Source organism: Poecile atricapillus, chromosome 8 (assembly GCF_030490865.1).
Source record: "Poecile atricapillus isolate bPoeAtr1 chromosome 8, bPoeAtr1.hap1, whole genome shotgun sequence".
NCBI lineage: Eukaryota > Metazoa > Chordata > Aves > Passeriformes > Paridae > Poecile > Poecile atricapillus.
Window position 1 is genome coordinate 10,857,426 of NC_081256.1, and position 19,479 is coordinate 10,876,904.

Consider the following 19,479-nt stretch of genomic DNA (forward strand, 5'->3'; position numbering starts at 1 on the left):
CCCAGCTGAAATAGCTTCAGTTCATATTCCCACAACCAATGTAAACCTTTTGTGGAAGTAATATTAATGTCTTTTTAAAAGGGATCTTTTGCTGTTCTCATTGTACATCAGTACTAATACAGGAATCCAGCCTTTAATTTCCTGTCTGTATTTCTATTTAATTTAATAATTAAAAAAAATATTAATCCATAGACTTTCATTTTTTTCTTTTCAGTTCATTAGACAAATTTAATGTTTATGTCATGAGAGTGAAAAATGTAGGGAAATAGTTTATTTCTAGTTGTTATGCTGCTTCTGGTGGATATATATAACAGACTTAGGAATGCATCTGACTTTCCCTTTTCTGCTATGCACTACTCAGTTCTGCTGAAAGTGAGGAATAAAATCAGTGCTGTTCATTTTCCTATAATTTGAAGCAATCCATTTTCTCCTACCCTGAAATTCAGAATATTTCCCAATCCCACTGTGTTCAGAACATGAAAGAAACACTTATCATTTCAGTCCTAAAAAAGAAAATTCAAATGTGGCTTTAACATGTCTCTGCTGATGTGGGTTTCCTCTGACACACACTGATTACCTGTCATACTCTTTAAATCAAATCTATAGATCTGCATGCTCCATACTACCCCTTCTAAAAAGGGATCTAATTGCTTCTGTATGCAGCTTGAAGGGCAGTAAACACAGATTAGTAAATACATGCATAAATAACTCCAATGCATTATGAAAGTTCATACTTTGTATTTATTTTTATCTGCATTTATTTGCATTTCAAGGATTATAGATGCTAGCATCTAGGAGACGACCCAATTTTGTCGCTCTCGCAGGAGGGAATCTCTCCTTTGGAGATATTTCTTTCCTTGATAATACCCTTTTGTGAGCCCTCTTGAAGCTGTTCTGGGTCTTGAATCAAAGCTATCCTAATTTTACTGGATACACCTATGAAATAGCCCTTTTTTAGTATCTGAGAGTGGATTAAAGGTGTCAGCTTGGATCACTCACATATATCTGTGAAACTCCATAGTTTTGACTTCCCAAGTTTTTTCTAGTGTCCTACAACCATAGATTGCATTTAGTTTTCCATTCCAGACTCCAATAGCAGGACTATGAAAACCCTAGGCTCTCATTTTAAGTGTGTTGTGCATATAGGGCAGAACTTGAAAATATGACAACAGGTAACTATTACCTGAAAACTCACCATGGGAAATATGCTGATTTTATCCTTTACCTCCACAAAATTTCTAGAAGGCACTTTAGAGCTGCATAATGTAATTGTGCTGCATATGTCTTTTCTTACTTCTAATCACCTACTTTTGTTATAAAGCAGTGTATCCACTGCTTAAATAATTAGGTGCTGCTAGCTCTTACTTAACAATTGTTATCTTTCACTTCCTACTGAGGTAAAAACAAAATAGAGAATCCAGAGACCAGAATAATGAGCTGGTCATCACCAGGAACATTAACATTTCTGTATGCCATTCTAGGTAGGGTACAAAAATCATTTCACATGCAAATTCACAGAAGTGTGTATGCAAAGTCCAGTCAGGTTCATCCTTCCTAGCACTGAGGACATGGTTTAGTGGTGAACACGGTGGTCGTGCTGGGTTGATGGCTGGATTTGGTGGTCTTAAAAATATTTTCCAACTTTAATGATTCAGTGATTCTATTCCTTAAAGCTCATCAGCCCATCACTATATTTATAAAGTGGGTGAAAGTGCCTATTAAAAGGTATGCCGTCATGAGCTCTGTAGGACTTTAAAGTCTGCTGTTCTAATCCTATACATAATGACTCCAAGTGTTTGAACTGAGGCTGCTCTGGTTTAAGATTTTTATCCTGAGATAATTTTGAAGAAAGTTTTTTGTCTTAGCATCTCAAAATTGAAAACTCTTGGGTAGCTGGTGCAGTAAGGACAGAGCTCCTGTGTTCTGTGTGGGCACTGGGCCACTGGACAGGGAAAGGGGTATGAGATATTCTGGAGCAGAGAATAGCATTTTCTTGGGTTTAAAAATACATACAAAATTTAAAAGCACAGCTGAATTGCTCTTCTGAGGGACAGAGACATCCCCTGTGTACAGTTTGGTGTGCAGACAACTGATTTGGACTTCAGTGCTTGGAGCTCACATATAAATTGTCTCTGAGGTTCTTCCCCTTTCAGTTTTTTAAAGTAGGCTGCTGCCTGCAATGTAGCTTTGGGAGAGGGAAATCCAGTTCATATTATGTCAGAGTTATTGTTCCTAGATAGAAGATTTTCAAAGGGGTTTAAGCAGCCTGGAAATGTTCATGCACTACAGCTTATTACCAGCAGCTTTGCAGATTTTAACAATAATTCTTAGAGCAAAGGAAAGCAATGGCACATTATTTTTGGTTTGTCATCTTTACATAAAATTAGGTCCAGATGTTGTGTGACCCTGGTGGCCACAGCCCACGACCTCAGCGCACACACAGCATTATTTCTTCAAGCTGAGACACTTCAAACGTGACACTCAATAAATGACAGCTCTGAAGAGTTGCCTGAGGAATAAAGGGAATTTACATACTTTCAGTATGAACAGAACAGCTGATAACTTCTCATGCAGGGGACTAAAACAGTACATTCCCCACTTAATTTACCATTGCACCATTAAATGCAGGTTACAAGGGTGTTTGCTCTTTGTTTTAATGTTTTAGCTCTCTAACAAATCCTCACACGGACTGTCACAGCTTGGAAAACAAGCTGTTGCTTTAGCAAAATTCCTTTCATTGAAGCTTTATAGGTTGTAGTGATGACCCTTTGGGTAGTGTAAGTACATGTCCCTAAGGGAGCATTTAAGTATCATCTTCCTTCACTGTCAGAGCAGGTTGGACATAGTTTTTGCTCAAAAATTTGGCAAAAAGCTACACTTGCAGGAAAAAAAAAGCACAACACAGCAGTGCCCAAAATTATCTGATCATCCCCATTTGCAAAAGTAATTCTGAGAGTGATGAAAATCAGCATGTGCTGATTTCTGGCAGCTTTAGAAGTTTATTGGCAGCTTTTATTGTAGCCAGTTGTCTCTGGTGTTAAATTCCTGTATACATAAAGACCTTTTAGTAGTCTGCTGGAGTTCCTGGGTCTGGCCCATTAGATCTGTGCATGGATACAAAGGAGGAAAGAGTTTCTGTGCTTTGCATTTGGACAATTCACCTTGATTTCCAAAGGGAATGCATGGAGATGCAATGAATGTGTTGGAAGACCTCAGTGTGGAAAGGGTTCAGGGTCATGCTGGGTACATGCCTGAGTGGGGAATGATGTACATTTGCTGGCTGGCATCTTTCAGTGCCCTGACTCAAATCACTCGGTCCTGACCACCTACATGCCCACTACACTTGCTTTCCACATGCTCTGACATGCAATATTAAATTAACTGTTTCTGAAAACAAAATGTCCTTTTTAATTTATTTCTCTGAACAAATAAGTAGCTTCTGACAACTCTGGCTAAGAAACTGACATCCATCAAGACAAGGAAAGAGATTTTTATATTATTATTTCTAAAATTAGATGTGAAGCACATTAATATTCTGTTGTGGCAATAATGATCACTTCGTTACACATAGAAAAGTGACATAAGCGGGGAGATCTTTGAAGAACTTTGTATCTTAGTGAGCAAACCTCTCCAGGCTCTGACAATAAGAACTGTTGGTACTGATGTACAAGATTTCATGCAGCTTTATTTAGCAGATTGAGAGTGTTCAGGGAGGAAGGAGGGAGGGACACCAATATACACGTCTGTGGAGTGCTTTCCTTTCCTGTTTTCTGCATTTATTACACCAGTCAAAAATATTTCACTTAGTTTTTAAAGTCTGTTTCATTTTGCAAAACAGAGATACTCGCTGCTGTCTACTTAAAATACAGAGTGGTGATTGACAAAAGAGCTGCAACCTTTCCTTCAGACATCAGAAGGAACAGAGAGTTGGTGATACCTAATAGCACAAGGGAAGTAATTCTAGCTGTAAAGTCAAGGCGATGGGCTCGGGCAGGGCTCTTCCAGGTAAAAAAGGATTTCCTGGTGAAGACTTCTATGGGTTTAAGAATTTATGACAGCAAAGTGATGTATCCAGCAGAATATTTATGTAGTTAGGCTGGGTAACTGCAGTAAAGTGGTTGGTTTTTTTTGTTTGTTTCCTGGGCAAGGACTAGTCCAGCACCCAGAGTCCCTATAAGTGGGGAAAATACCCAAATAGGCCTTGCAGTGTTTGTAAAAACTTGAGCTGTGCATTCCCCTAAAATGAAAATTTTAATATACAACTTATAGGTTAAAATTGATTTAGTCCTATTTAAATTGCTAATGTGCAGATGTTTTTCTAGTAACTATCAACTGACCCTCAATGTCAATGAAAGCAGTGCCTAAAATTGCACCCAAGATATTCGGATAAATGCCTGATCAAAAGAATGTAAACTCCCAAATTCTGTTGTGTGCTGAGATGTCTGGAAGCAAAATCGCCCTATGTGAATATAACAGGTCTGGAGTGGTGAGCTGCCACAAGACAGGCTGCTGCAAAAAACTCTTCCTCCAGTGGAACCTGCATCCCTGTCACATCCCTACTGTAACTGTGCTACTGACACCTTCTCCCAGTATGCCAGGAAGTGCCTCTCCCCTGCTTTAGAAAGGCATTGTGAAAAGAAAATGAAGAGGCAGATCAGCTCAGGGAACGTATTTTGAACTGCAAATTGTGAATGACAATACTACCAGAAGAATAATGTGAATAACTAGACCTTCAGGTCACTAGTTGTGTAAAAAATAATCTGTGTGTTTTGCTATGGATCATGCTAAAGTGCGGTTTGCCAGGAGTTTTTCCTCCAAACTGAAATGCTCTTTCTGTTCACTGCCACTCAGGACTGAAGAGTACTTTCAGAGTCCCTTCTATTTGGAACTGGATGCCATAGGAAGCATTTATTTAAAACCATAATTTCCTTGTCAATCCAATTTGAGTCTGGATTTTTTAAAAAAGTAGAGTCATGTTTGCTTGAGGGACTGAGAAGAGCATCTGTACAATCAGTGTTTGAAATAAGCCTGAATTTGGAAAGGCTAGACCTAGTGTAACATCTCAGCCCACACAGAGCACTTGGTTTACAGGTCTCTGTCTTAGAGTTTGAGCACATTTCATTAATTTCTTCAGATTTTTACAGCTTTTGATCCACAAAAATGGTTTTTTTACTCTGTACAGATTTCTCTTTTCCGTTGAAACTTTGAGTCAAAACTGAAGGAACATTTTCTTACAGAAATGCCCAAGGATTATTTTGTATGTTAATTTATTCCCATATCTCATTGAAATATTTACTTAGCCACAGTTGCTCAGGCAGAGTGGAGTCTGCGCCATGTGGTTTTCCAGTGAATGTGATAAAAACACAGCCTTGGTCGAGCTCCACCTGTTTTTGACAGGATGCAAAGCCCCACTCCATTAATGTGAACATGCATTTGCGCTCAGCTTAAAGATTGCATATGCTCAATGTCTAATTCTAGGTGACTCTGAGCATATGAGCTTTCATTTGCTGGCTTTTAGCTGTGCATCCCCCAATGCAAAATTAAAAATAACCATATCCATATAACAGCAGGGCACTTTTCACTGCAGCCTCTTAAGTGTTGTGTATTGACAACCCGCAGATGTTCCCATCACCAGGCACACGTGGGCTGCAGCACTGGAGTCTCTGTAGCCCAGGTACAGCAGTGAGAGCTGCTCCTTCTGAGGAGAGCAGTGTCAGGCCCTTGGGGATGTTCAGCCCAATGCAGGCACCCTTGGTCCCTGCTTTAAGAGACAGTCTGCTATAAATAGAAGCAGTGCCCGTGGAAAATAGAACTGGTACCTGCACTTCTGTTCAGACTCATGAAACAAATTTGTTGAGTTCTCTGTGGATCAGAAAGGTCCCTACTCAGTTACTCCTTTCCAAGCTGTCTAGCTTATGTTAGATTTGTTATAAAAATAGCCAACAAAGTTGTTAATTAACCAGCATTTCTCATAAAGTGTTTTGGGTTTGTTTCCCCCTCCCCCCAAAACTCCAACTCTTGCTAGCATTTTCAATGTTTTTCATTCTAAAAGTAGTTCACTGCAGAGCATACCAGATCACCATTCAAAATCAGATTTTATGGCATCATATGGAAAACCTGCAGTCTTGGTTAGTTTTGCTTTTATTATCCATTGTGCACTGCAGAGGGATTCCAGCTGTCTCCTGGTTGCTCCCCAGGGACTCAGTTAATCTTACAGTGCACCCACAACATGTGGTATGGCAGTTCAGTTTCTTCTGGAGAATATTCTGTGAGTCCTGTTGGGGATGGCAGATCCTCAAGAGGAGCACAAAGGGCTTAAAGAAATAACCCAGTGTCAAAATGGGCAATGGATACACATCTGCAAGTGGTGCTGCTTCCCAGAGATTCATGAGGCACAAGCAATTTCCACAAACCTTCCTGGGTGTTTCAGTGCAATAATGCAGGAGCTCAAAGCAGGATTGTCAGCCCATTGCATATCTTCAGGATCAAACCCTGGGCCTGTGGGTTTGACAGGTGGGATAAAAGAATAAATTTTATTTTTTAGCGTTAATGTATTCTGTATATCCTGACTGCTTAAGCAGCACCTGATCTCCTACCTCAAAAGCAGAGGCATATGGTAGAGGGAAGAAGTCAGATGTGCATAGACACATTGGCTGCTCATTTTAGGCAGTCCTCCAGGTGCACAAAATGGCTCTAAATCCAACCTTTGTCACGACTCTTTTATGCTTTAGCCTGTATCTAAAAGCATTACCCTCTGGGTCTTGATTTAAGATCATGGTGAGTCTTTTGGAGTACTTCAGAAAAGTAATGCAGAAAAAAAAAAGTGTGTATGTTCTTTGGGAATAAAAAGGGGAATCTGTGAAGTGTTATTAAAAAATAGAGACAAATGTGTGTAATTTGCATGTTTAATTTTGTGATAAAAATAGTATAGATTTGTGTAAAACCATACCTACAGTGTAGTTCCTGTATCCATGATTGTGATCCTGTCCTTATTTCTTCAGCATTACATTTCATGGTCTGTTGAAATCATGTTTAGGGGGATAAAAATAGTATATCTTCTGTTGTTTTGGCATCCAACCTCTAATTTACAAATATAATTTATGCTAATCTTGAAAGTGCTTCTCAGATACAAAGTAAAATGTGTCATCCTTAGTATATGTGTGTATAATTTATTCTGATGGGGAATAGACATTTCAAAGCCATTTCAGCCCTTCATATGCAGAACATTTGATATGAGCAGGGCAGCTGGATGTTCACTGCTGTAAGAGCAAGGAAATGGTTAAAACAGCAGTAGCCACTCTCTTAACCCAGAAAACATAAATACACCATGGGATAAACTGCTGTTTGCACAGTCAAGCCAGCTTGCATAAAATCCTTGAGTTAGGTATTTTTATTCCTTTTGTTTTGCTGGTGATTAGTCATTTCTACAGAAAGTTCTTCCTACGTTATCAGTTAATTTTTTAGTGACTTTTCTTCTGTGACTCAGATGGTTTCCCTGGTGGATTAGAAGCGTGTCATGAGGGGTTAGCTCTGCGTGGGCTTGCAGCTCCCCGGAGGGAAGGAGCCTGGCCATCCATGTTCTTCACTTGCTCTGTAATTCATAGTTCTCCCCACTTCCACAGAGGAGCCTACAGAGACTCCCAGCTCAGTTTCTGCCAGCCAATGAACCAGTACCTGTGATGAATCTTCTTCAAGCACAAGAGGAGCCAGCAGCTGCTCTTGAAATGGTTTCTCTTTGCTACCTGGAATTTCAACACTTAGAAGGATGGTGATCTTCTGTGGTGCCTGGCTGGAATGTATCACAGCAAAGAAATGGTAAAATACCTTCAAAGATGCCACATCCCCAGCAGAGCACATTCCCCTTCCTCCTGCTTTGGAGGTCAAATCTCATAGTCAGATGTAGCTCCCTTTTTGAACTTGTGTCTAAAAAGCAGAAAACCCCATGTAAAGCAGCACAGGAAGAAAAAAGAAAACCATTCAAGGATGAGAAGAACTACAAAGTGGTTCTTAGTGCCTGAGGGATGAAAATAATCCAGTGTAAATTTAAACTGATAGGAGAATTTTTGCATGAAAACCAAGAAAAAAGTAGATATATAGCTGGAAAGAAAATGCATCTCCAGGGTATTCTGACTTTATGGTCTCAGTCCAAGATTCTATTCCTTACAGTTGCACTGAGAAATTTAATGTTTTATTTTGTTTTAGTTAAACAGTGACACCAAGTAAAACAAAAGTTTTCTTGCAATTATTAATTTGTTTTCCAGGAATTAATTCAGTTTCTGTCTGGACCAAATAATGAAACTGCACAGCAAATTAAAATTGTTCTTTGCAATAGCAAATAGGAACAATGCAAACTAAAAAGACCACACTGATTGATGCAGACATTCTCTGGATACTTTCTGTTTGCCATGTATTTTCCATCAATGTGATGAAAATTTATTTGTCTTTGTTTTCTAATGTAACAGCTTAAAAATACATTCACAGTCAACAGGAATGTTATGATTCATGGCAAAGCAAGGTGGACACAACCTTTACCATGATGTTTTCATTTAGAGTACTTTCTGTGTTCATTTTTAATGTTTAATCTTCTTTTGTAACTTTCACTCTTGTGATATGTAATGAAACGAATAATATAAAAGACTTTCTCCTCTGTAGTTCTTCAAAGATGTTCTTCCATTATTCTGTGCCATAGTCACATCGTCATTCCGGTATCTGCTTGGTAGAAAAGAGCAGGCAGAGCACCAGAAGTGAGCTGTGAAGTGTCCAGTGCTGCCAGGACCACAGCCTAGGTGCCAGCAGGCTGACAGTGGAAGGCTGGTGTGGTTTAATGCTAGCCCAGTTCTGACCTCAAAAAACTCAGCTGACACACAAAACCTCTATGGAGATATAATGAGACTCATTGGATCCATCAGTCAGATCTCTTGTTCGTATTTTAGAAATGAAAGCTGAGATCTGCTGTTACTGGTTTAAGACAGATCCAACTGTTTTGGTATTTGTTGTAATGATTTAATTCCATCACTGTGTGGAAGAGGGAGAGGGATGGGATCCTGCTTCCCTTGCAGTGCACCCGAGGAGAGAGCACGTAACCTGGTAGCACCTGATGGTCTGCACTGGCCCCGTTAGCTGGGTTTGGAGAAGGCCTGTAACATGGTTCTGAAAGGAGAGATGGTTTACAGCAAGGTAAAGGTGTCTGACACCAGCCTTGGCATTGCCCTTTTCTCCACCCAGAGAGTGGCAGCATCAGTCACTAGACCTGGGCAAACCCAGCAGTGCATTTTCAGCACAAAGTCAGCTTTGATGTGTTTAACGTGAGCAATCATACGATTAATTTTGTTGTTATATAATCATGGCTCTCTTTGCAGACAAATGTCTTGCATTTTTAATGGTTATTTAATGCTGTACATAATTCTTTGCCAGAGAAGCATTTGATCCTGGCCAAGTTCAAACTGAAACTTCCCAGAGGAATAATCGAAATCTGCTTTTCCATATATGTTAATAAACTATGCAGCAACTCACATAATACAGTTTTGAAATGAGATAGAACTCATTATCAGTACAATGAAGAGCACTGAGTCTTACCTGACAGAAATAATGGAGTGAGACCTACACAGTTGCTTTCTCTCTCACTGTCTCTGTAGTCATTGCTGCACAGCAAGTTGTGTGTAAATCTTTGTCAGCTTGTTGTGCTGTAGTGGGACACACACTAGCCCCAGCCAATTCCTGTGGCTGTGAGCAGGAGGAGTATCTAAATAAATCCTTTCATTCTGTCTGGGTTCATGATATAACAACAACACTGTGCATTACACAAGCCCAAATGGACCTTCAGGATGCTGCTGCCTGAGGGCAGGGGATGCCACGTTTGAAATCTGCTATCCTGCTTTTGAACTTGTGCTCTGGGTGTGAGTCTGGAGTTATTCCTTTCTCTTTACACACAGGAGATTTTGGTCTGCTGAGGTGTGAACTTGGCACCCACTGTGCATTGTACTGGTGTGAGCTGGTCAGACTCAGCTGGGAAGCACCTGCTGCCCTATATTGGGAATTGCTACCAACATAAGGAGCAAGCCTAAGCCTTTTGTGATCCTGGTCAAAGACCAGGGCCCAGGACCAAAGATTAGACCCTAGTCTTCTTCAGCTTGTGGTATACAGTGCTTAACCAGCATCTGAGTGTTGGCTCCTACATTCAAAGACAAATAGATTCTCTTTAAATGTGGCCAAAAATGGGAAAATGGTGCCCTGCTGTTTTTGCCTGGTAGCTGAGCAGAGGATATAGAAAAGTAAGACCAGGTCTATTCCAGCTGTGATGCTGAACAGCAGCAAGTTCTGTTCCCACCTGTACCTGCAACCTCTCTGAGACATAGCTATAGGGTCTTTGTTCTGGAAAGGAAGTAGGCGAGGGTTTCATTTTCCAGAATTTGAAATTTAGCAAAAATTGAAAAAATTAAGGGTGGGGAGGAGGGGAACAGAAAGGAAGGATTTGGTTTAATTTTTTAACGAGACAGCGCATTTAGACATCAGGCATTCATTTTGTAAGTTTTAATTTCTGGAATATAAGATGCAGCAGTTTGGCAAAAAAAAAAACCAACCAAACCCACACTTGTTTCTTATAAATGCAGTTCTGTGTATTCTTAGGAAAAGGATTAAATATATCACTTCAGAGGGGTTTGTGCAAGTCCACCCAGAACAGAACCTGGCTTATAGTGGATAGCTCAAACACCCTCACGTACCACTGAAGTAAATGCAATTTACTTAGTAATGTAATTAAATAGTGAAACTGTTAAGAATTGTAACAATGGAGACATGGCAAACCAAAATTTTCTTTGCTAAACATGATTATCCAATGGACTTAAGGAAGGAAACAGACTCCCCACCTGCATTCTTCAGCATGTTTGGATAGTAATCTTTAAATAATATGACAGGCTCTTTCTGTAGTCCTGTGTCAGAGGATTATACTATTTTCAGAACAATTTACAAAAGATTAGTAGAGGGATAGTTAGTCATTCAAACTAGCTACAGGTTTTTAGAAATATTCAAATTAATGAGTTCCACCTTTTGATCTTTCTGGCTGCAAATCCCTTTGGAATTGATGCCAATTAGGATTTAGTAACATCTTGGTTACTAAATGTTGCATGAATATGGACCAGTGTGTGCATATTTTTGGCATGCTTGTGTGCACACATTTACATATGTGGGTAGGTGTCAGTGCCCCTGGAAAATGGCACATGGTCACTTAGACCTGTTGGGTTGTCAGCCAGTTTTGAAAGTGGACATCTCCACTTGGAGAGGAAATGGAATAAAAAAGCAGGGAGAGTAATGAGCAAACAGAAGTTCTGCTTTATCATGCACAAACCTGTGTATTGCTCATTGCCAGGCTGATGCTTTTAGGACAACTAGATACAGCTTGTGTTTTACCTACAGTGCAGATGGGGACAGTATCAGGAAATGAGGTGACCTTGCTTAGTTTCCACATTTTTGAGCAATGTTCTTGTCTTTTAAAAAAGGAAATGTGTTCCAGCACCAAATAAACTGCACCAGCCCAAGGCAACATGAAGAAAGAAACTTCCAGAGAAGCACACTGACCCAGCTTATAGCTTCACTCTGTGTGAAGGGGAAACAGGAGCTAATTAGAGCTTTCTGATACTTCACAGTTCTTGTACTGACACTTCTATGTGCCCACAGTGGTACCATTTCAAACCTCCTTGCAAAGAGGCCCACGTTGACCTGTGTGTGTTGCTGAGTTTCTTTGCATAGTCACTGACTTGCCTGAATTGAAATGTGCTGTTGGTTTGCAGTATAAACACCAGTAAGAGCTGTTTTTTCAGAATTGATAAGCATGAGTGGAACAGGAATAATGTCAAGTACTCAGTCATGCCACCCACAGAAAAATGCAGTATTTGGTATGGCAGCATTTGTTTTAACTGAACTTTCCTTCTTCTTTACCTGTTTTTCTTAATGGCTGGAGGTTATTTTCTTCCTGGTGTCCCACAGTCCATGGCATTTTCATCTCCTACACTTGCAATTTACTATCTGAAGCTGCTTGTGTTGCAGATTTATGTGGATTTGATGTGATGTTGTTTCCTATATCCAAGTAATTTTTAAAACATTTCTCCTTTACCATCCTTTAGTCTCAAGGGAAAAGATTGATTGGACATCATGAGCCTTGTTTCCCAAGCTACATGAGCATCTGTAGTCAAAAATGAGTGTCAGGGAGTGTGGATCAATACACCATGTTGTATTTCTAAAGTGTTATTCTTTGCCCTACTCACAGTCTCCTGTTTTCCTGAAAACTCAGTTCCGACTTTAAATTTTTGAAATTTGTTCTGTAGAAAATTTCTAGTTGCTATGAATACTATGAAACCTGACAAAAGCTTTTCTTGATTTCTTCTTGTAAAATTCTCAGATACACTGCATAGCAGTGTCTGCGTTGTTGGCAGCTTATGTTGAAAAATAGTCTTTTCTAGTAGTCATCTTCTTTTCAGAGAAGAGCATTGCTTGTTTTCAAATTCAAAAACATGATCTGCTTGTCACGGGCAGAACTGAGACACTGGTCCCAGGTGCAGTTCAGGCAAAGGAGGACGTTTTACTTATATTTGTATTTTCTCTTACAGCATAGGCGGAGAAGTAGCAAGAGGAAATGAAGGCAGCTACGTGGGGAAACATTTCCGCATGGGATTTATGACAATGCCTGCTCCTCAGGACAGACTGCCACACCCCTGCTCCAGTGGCTTCACTGTCAGATCCCAGTCTCTTCATTCAGTTGGAGGAACCGATGATGAAAGCAGCAGCTCTCGAAAGCAGCCACCCCCAAAACCGAAGCGAGACCCCAACACCAAACTGAGCACCTCGTCTGAAACAGTCAACACTGGAACAACAAGTAAAAGTGGGAAACTACCGGACAGGACTGAAGGTAAACACTGTCATTCTTTGGGAAAAAAAGGGTTGTCGAACCAGTTTTAAGATTATCCCGTTGCATTTAAGAATTACCTGTATGTTTCCCTATTTGTGTAACAGTGCCAGCAGTACCCTAGACCACTCATGTCTAAATGTTGGACCAACTATCCAACTCTTCTGGATAGTTTTGCTTTTCACATTTGTCACAGAACTGCACCACTTATATGGTCTGGAGGTATACTGGAGGATGAGCTGAATTTATTCAAAGTGAAGGAGAAAAGAGATTGCTGTCAGTTGGAATGTAGGCCAATGTTATCTGCCCACCAGACAAGGACCACTGACCATATCATTAGCATGGTGCAAACCACAGCTCTGGAAAAGGTTCTCCTCAACAAAAGAGTGAAGAACAGAAATTAATCAAAAGAATACTGCATGGCCCTAAAACTCTACAGCAAGGAAATATCATCCAACAGTAAAAATTTTACCCAGGATGATTTAATGGATTGCCCAAAGCTTCTGTTTGTGTCTGAGTCTACATTTTCTCTTCCCATTCCTCCTAGTTACATTTCATCCAGTGCAGCATTCAGAAGAGAATTAACAAATGGTTTTAGTAAGGATATTGTTTCTTTACTCTGCACTGCTAAAGATGAGCTAACATTGTAGGGATCATCTCCTTCCTTTATTCTATGCTGTAAACACATTCTGTGCAGCAGCAGGACCAGAACTCTCCTGGGAGAGATCAGGATGACTCTACTTCACAGTGTGAACTGTAGGAAGGACCCATAAGGACAAATGGTTTTGATTAGTGCTGGTGATTCTCGCTGCTGTGTTACGTATCAGTTTTGACATCGGATGCAGCACGTTGTCCTCCTTGTGTGCATCCCTTTGCTTGGTGTTGTGGCCAGAAATACTCGTTAGCTACATTCATGCTATGACCCCCTTTAAGTAAATCCGATTAAAAAAAGTTGTCAGTGATAACAAAGATGCCAATGAATGTGTAAATCATGGTGCCACACTTCTATGATTGTGAAGATGAACACAAGTGCTGAACAAAGCTGTGGATTTATTTATGCTCTTGGTAGTTATTGTGCATATGACATTTTTCATTATTTCCATAGCTAGTCTTGGGGACATATGAGACATAGGGACATCAACTCTACTCAGACTAACATGACAAATGCAAGCATTAAGTAGCTATCCTTAACAAAGGCAGTTTTCCACAATTTTACTGGAAACAAAGCCTACACAGAAACAATTTAACTTTGAGATTTAATTTCTCATATCAGAAAGTCTTTCAAATTTTAATTTAATATCAAAAGAGAATGTGTGGGACAAACTTATTGGCCTGATACTCTCTGATGTGAAAGGCAGGAGCTCTTACATTACTCAAAACTTCTTTTGAAAAATACAACATTTTAAAATATTTTTATAATTCTTTAATATATTTCTTAGCACTCTTTCTCCCTGAATCTGCCTAGCCAGAATCACCAAGACTAGATGAAGTTTGTTTTGCAGACAGGGTAGTAGGAAAAGTTTTTGTGTTTTCTAAATTGTTTAATGTCTATTCCTGCAGCTGTGCATTGCAGGTGCTGTTCAGAATAGCTGACCTCTGCACTATCTCCAGGATGATTAGGAATGGAGTCTGTTTTACATCCATATCCCAGCCCTTTTCCTCATTTGCTGAGAACTTGACAGACTTGAAACTGTAATAATAACAATGATAGTGATAACTGAAATACTTCCAAGTATTTTGCCAGCTTCACAGAAGTTATGGCAGATCCCTTAAGCAGCCTTTGTCCTCACAGAACTAGGTTTTCTTCAGCATTACTGTCATTCTGGAAGATTCTGAAAATTTTGTTTCCTTTTCCTCATCTTCTGCCACCTGACATTTGAGTCCAAGGAACTTCTGACAGATTTCAGAGTTTGAAATTAGTTGACATTTCTGTTTCCAAAGACACTTTTCCTCCTCCACTCCATGCAGTTTGAGCTTGATCTATTCCATCACATGAGGTTCTGAGTGACATGTGTGGTACTGTAGCCGTGTTCACTCTGGTTCATCTCTATGACAATGGTACAATACCAGAGTCCAAGTATTGCAGAGCACCTTGGATTCTCATTATTGTAATCAAGAGCTGAATATTCATAGCAAAATCTCAGGAAAGAACTGATGAATGAGTAATACTCCATCACTAGCATAAAAGATAATACCTAAATGTTACCTTTCAGTGTGAATAAATTCCTTCATGGAACATTAAGAATCTCTATGATGTTTAATTTATGACATGTATTATATTCATTCTGCTGCTTTGCATGTAGAGCAGCAATGGGCACTTTCAGGCTAAAATTAAGAAGTTCCTGGAGGTTTTCAATAGACAGAACCCTTTAATCACACTGGTTTTGTGTGTTCAGAACACATGCCCGGTTTCTATGATACTGGAGTTTCACCAAAAAGTTTTATACATAGAAAGATCAGATTGTAGGGATTATTTGTTTTGGTTGGGTTTTTTTAAAAGGTTTTAACACAGATATACTCAAGACTGGTACAATATGGTATTTAGATTAAAAGAGTTGATTTCTAAGATGTTTTGCTCTCAGTAGAAGAGGCTTTGTTATCACCTGTGCACTCCAAGGTAACGTTTGTTTTGATGAATTTTCACAGTAGTCTGGCTAATATAAGAATGTTTATATAAAAAATATGGTCATACATTGATAAGAACCTCTGAAGATGAGCAGAACAGATGGAAGTCAAAGTTTGTTACCTGCAATATTGATTGATACAAATATTAGACAAGCTTTATCACTGAATATGAAACAATTACTGTTGTTCTAAAAATAGTCCCCAGCAAATTTAGTACATTTTGCTGAGAGAATCCTGTGAAACTCTGATTCTACTAGTCTTGCTTTTTGTGGGCCATTGGTTATGTTTTTACCTGTGTAGCAGTTCTCATTCTAGTAGCAAACTTCTAATTCAAGGTATTGTAAGTCTGCCTTTTTCCAATTTCAGGTGAGAGATTCCATAGGATACAAGATTGATGTTTTCTTTTGGATGTCTTTGAAAGATCAGGTGCAAGAACAGGCAGGTTTTATTTTCAGTCACTGGTGTCTACATTGTACCCAAATATTTGTATATGCATGTGTCTCACACATTTGCATGTACTTGTGGTGTTTGCAGGCTGAACAACAGCCTTTTCCAGGAACTATGGAAAATAATGATGAAAAACCTTATTGTTCCTTCATCAACTACCATGGAATCTCTATAAAGGAGCTGTCACAAAATTGTTCCCAGCTCATTTTTTTTTTTTATGGCTGTGCAGAATAATTCAGACAATAATGTCTATTGTCTGATTCTGTGGCTACTTTGAAAAGGAATTTGCTACATTTTTTAGACAGCCAGGAACAGCCTTATCACTCGTTTTTATTAAACATGTTTACTTTTGATAGTGATCCTGTTTATACAAACAAAAGCAGTAACTGATAGTAACTTTCATACTGTTTTTCATCATGGTGAAATCAAAATATTGAATCTATCCCATCATAATATCTTCCATAACATTAGATTGGTTTGAATATGTCTGACATGACTGCAGAAGGGGCAGAAGAAATTTGGTCATGAGCTTGAAGGACCTTTTCCTCCTGAAGCACAAATAGCAGCAATAACACCCACACTGTGCACTTTTCCTATAAGTGCTCTTGCTTCCATATTTGTGGGAATGTGAGAATCTTCCCTGAAGTTGCAGTGGAGCATACTGGCCCTGTCTCGACGTGCAGCAAGCGTGGCAACACTTTGGGTTTGTTTCGTTCATCCCAGCCTACCTTGCTCTGCCTGAAGGAGCCCTCTCCAGCCTGAAGGTGTCCTTCTCCTCAACTTGACTTTAGCTTTGTTGCTCTTTCCACACTTTGTTTCCTTTCTTGTGCTTTAATATTCCATTTTTTACTCTTCTGGCTGCCTCTCATATGCACCCACTGAACGCCTTCCACCCAATGAATTTCTCCTCCGTGACAGATTTCTAGAAAGTATTTTTTTTTAAATGTGGGTTGTTTTTTCTTCAGAGTTTTCAAACTCTTGTAGGAACAGCAAACAAATGGAGCTGTGCCCCATGCATTACACATTGGAAGTGAGAAGTGAGCTGAAAAGGGTAATTTAAAATAACATTTCAGCATGGAAGGCATATCTAATCTTGATCCTTAAAGGCTCTTTATTGAGAAAATTCAGGAGTGTAATTAATTTATTTGTTTTCAGTGCCCAATCTCACATAAAAAGGAAGTAATAAAACAGTATAATTGGCTGATGTAACCAGCCTCAAGCAGTGTTTTTTGATATGATCACTGCATGTCTACAGGAAAGGTTTAAAGATCTGCTGCAATGCAAATAAAAATGAGAATACATAAGTGAACTGCATTTTGAAAGTTAATTTTTTGTTAAAATTCTGCTTAGCAATATGGAGTACTACATTATATGAAAATACACATGAATGTTGTATATAATTTAATTATAAAATTTATTTTAAAAATTAATTAAAAATTTAATTTATGTCTGCATAATATACACACATGTAATGAAAACACAGGCTCTATATATTTGTATACAAACATGTATATTTGTATACAAACATGTGCACACAGACACCAGTTAAAACTCAGAGTAGCATTTCCAAAATACTATTATTCATTGTTGTAATTCTGCTGCTGCCAGAGCCAAAGGAAAATTTACCTCTGATGTGAGAATACTTGCAGGGGACCCACCTCTTGTACCCACTCAATTTGTTTAGTGTTTTCCTCCCAAGTGTCTTGGAAAGAAGATATCCTTCTTGCTGCTGCCTTCTAAGCCCTTCCAGTGAGCTCAGCAATTTCTAAAGGTGCAGCTTGTAAGGAAAATTTTTCTCAGGAGAAAAGCAATTACAGTAACTGTTACTGGGCTTGCAGTCCAGCTGGTCTCTCTCATAAATCTAGTTTTCTGTCAGGCAAACTGGTGGCTCTTCATTGTAAATTTGAACTTTTGCTACTCTTATTAAGCAGAGTTTGGATTAAAGGGATTTAGCACTTTTGCTGGTTTTACATAGAGCTGGTTTCCTTTTATTTCCTACCTTAGTGAATAATGTGCTTAACCTGAACTTTGAAATAGTGTCCTCTGCAGTAACCATGGCATGTCCTTCCTTATAGCCAGATCTTATTCCCAGATCTTTTCATCCATGCCTACCAAAGGAAGAAATATCATTAATGAGCCCCAGTCAGACCTAACAAGTCTCAAGGGACTGACAGATGAGTTCTGGTGGGTTGACCTGTGGGCAGGTTGAGATGCTCGTTCTCTGGGCCATGGTGTCCCTTTGACATGACAGCCCAGCGCTGACACAGCACAGAGCAGCGTTTTAGGGACGTGTCCTCGGGCCACGGGTGCTGCTGCACGCTGTGACAGGAGCTGTGCTGGAGGATGGGGAGGCAGCATCCTGCAGCACAGTCTGTCCCTGCCCCATGCAGGGAGATTGTGCCATGGCTCTTGCAAGGAGCTCCATTGGCCCCTTGTCGCTGTGGCCTGCAGTGCTGCTGCCGTGTTGCTGCTGCAGTGCTGCTGCTGCTGTGCTGCTGCAGTGCTGCTGCAGTGCTGCTGCAGCGCTGCATGTGGGCCTGGCAACAAGAAGGGCAGCACGGCAGAGCAGCTCAGGGGTGTGCTGCCTCCTCAGCTCCAGCTCCAGGGCATCCATCCTGCCAGGGCACGGGGTCCCCAGCCAGGCGCCCAGCTTGAGCTGCAGTGGGTCATTGTGCCTGAGAGGCCTCAGTGCTTGCAGATTGTGCACTGCATATTTTCAGCTCATTTTCCTCTTTGCTACAGCCTGCACTGTGTTTCAAGCACAGCATTTTTCCCTGTGGTAAGCTGCAGCTTGGTTCATATTAGCTATATAGGTATAATGTGAGCTGGTATAGGTAAAATATGAGCCACGTGTAGAACAATGTGTTTTCCTTCACATACCTTTGTCTGATTCTTGATCTCAGTGCTGTCTTACCCATAATTGTTTGTATGCTGCACTGTATCCCTCGCAGCCTGTGAGGCTTCAGTGAATCTGTGCACATCGGGAAAAGTGCTGGCACTGATGAAGGGAAAAGTCAAAGCCAGAAAAGTCAGAAATCACAGGCCTTGTCAGTAGAGTGAGGTGGAGTTGGCTTTCAACCATGCCTGACTCTGGAGATGTGTGTGCCCTGTGTGCTCAGGTGCCATGGGGATGCATGTGGTGCCTTCAGCAGTGTTAGAGCCATGCAGCTCCTAATGGAACCCTGGCACGTCTTCCCCTCGCTCGGCCCTTCCCCTCACTCAGTCCTTCCCCTCACTTCATGCCCCAGGGATCAGAAGGGTGGAGAGTAGCACTGGCCTAACTCCGTTGGGACTCTGCCCAGCAGCTTGTTCCCACTGACCTGCATTCAAGCAGGTAGGACATGACAAAGATTTTGGTCTGTTCTCTGGTATTTAATAGCCTAGAGGCTTTCAAAGGCTCTGGTTTTAGGGTGGGAGTTGGTGGTGGGAGTAGTTTTTCAGTGCTTTGGGATTTGGTTTTCTCTGCTTTTGCCGAGATTTCAGTTTGCCCCTCCCTGCAGCAAGCCAGT

At 40.2% G+C, this 19,479-nt stretch overlaps 1 protein-coding gene across 1 annotated transcript in view; it reads left to right on the forward strand.

The window, feature by feature from the left end:
- Positions 1–19,479, forward strand: part of NYAP2 (neuronal tyrosine-phosphorylated phosphoinositide-3-kinase adaptor 2) — a 127,535-nt gene that overhangs the window by 41,826 nt on the left and 66,230 nt on the right. The window contains exon 2 of the mRNA XM_058844294.1: positions 12,603–12,901. Within this exon, the coding sequence (XP_058700277.1) occupies positions 12,603–12,901 (299 nt within the window). The remainder of the gene's footprint in view (positions 1–12,602; positions 12,902–19,479) is intronic.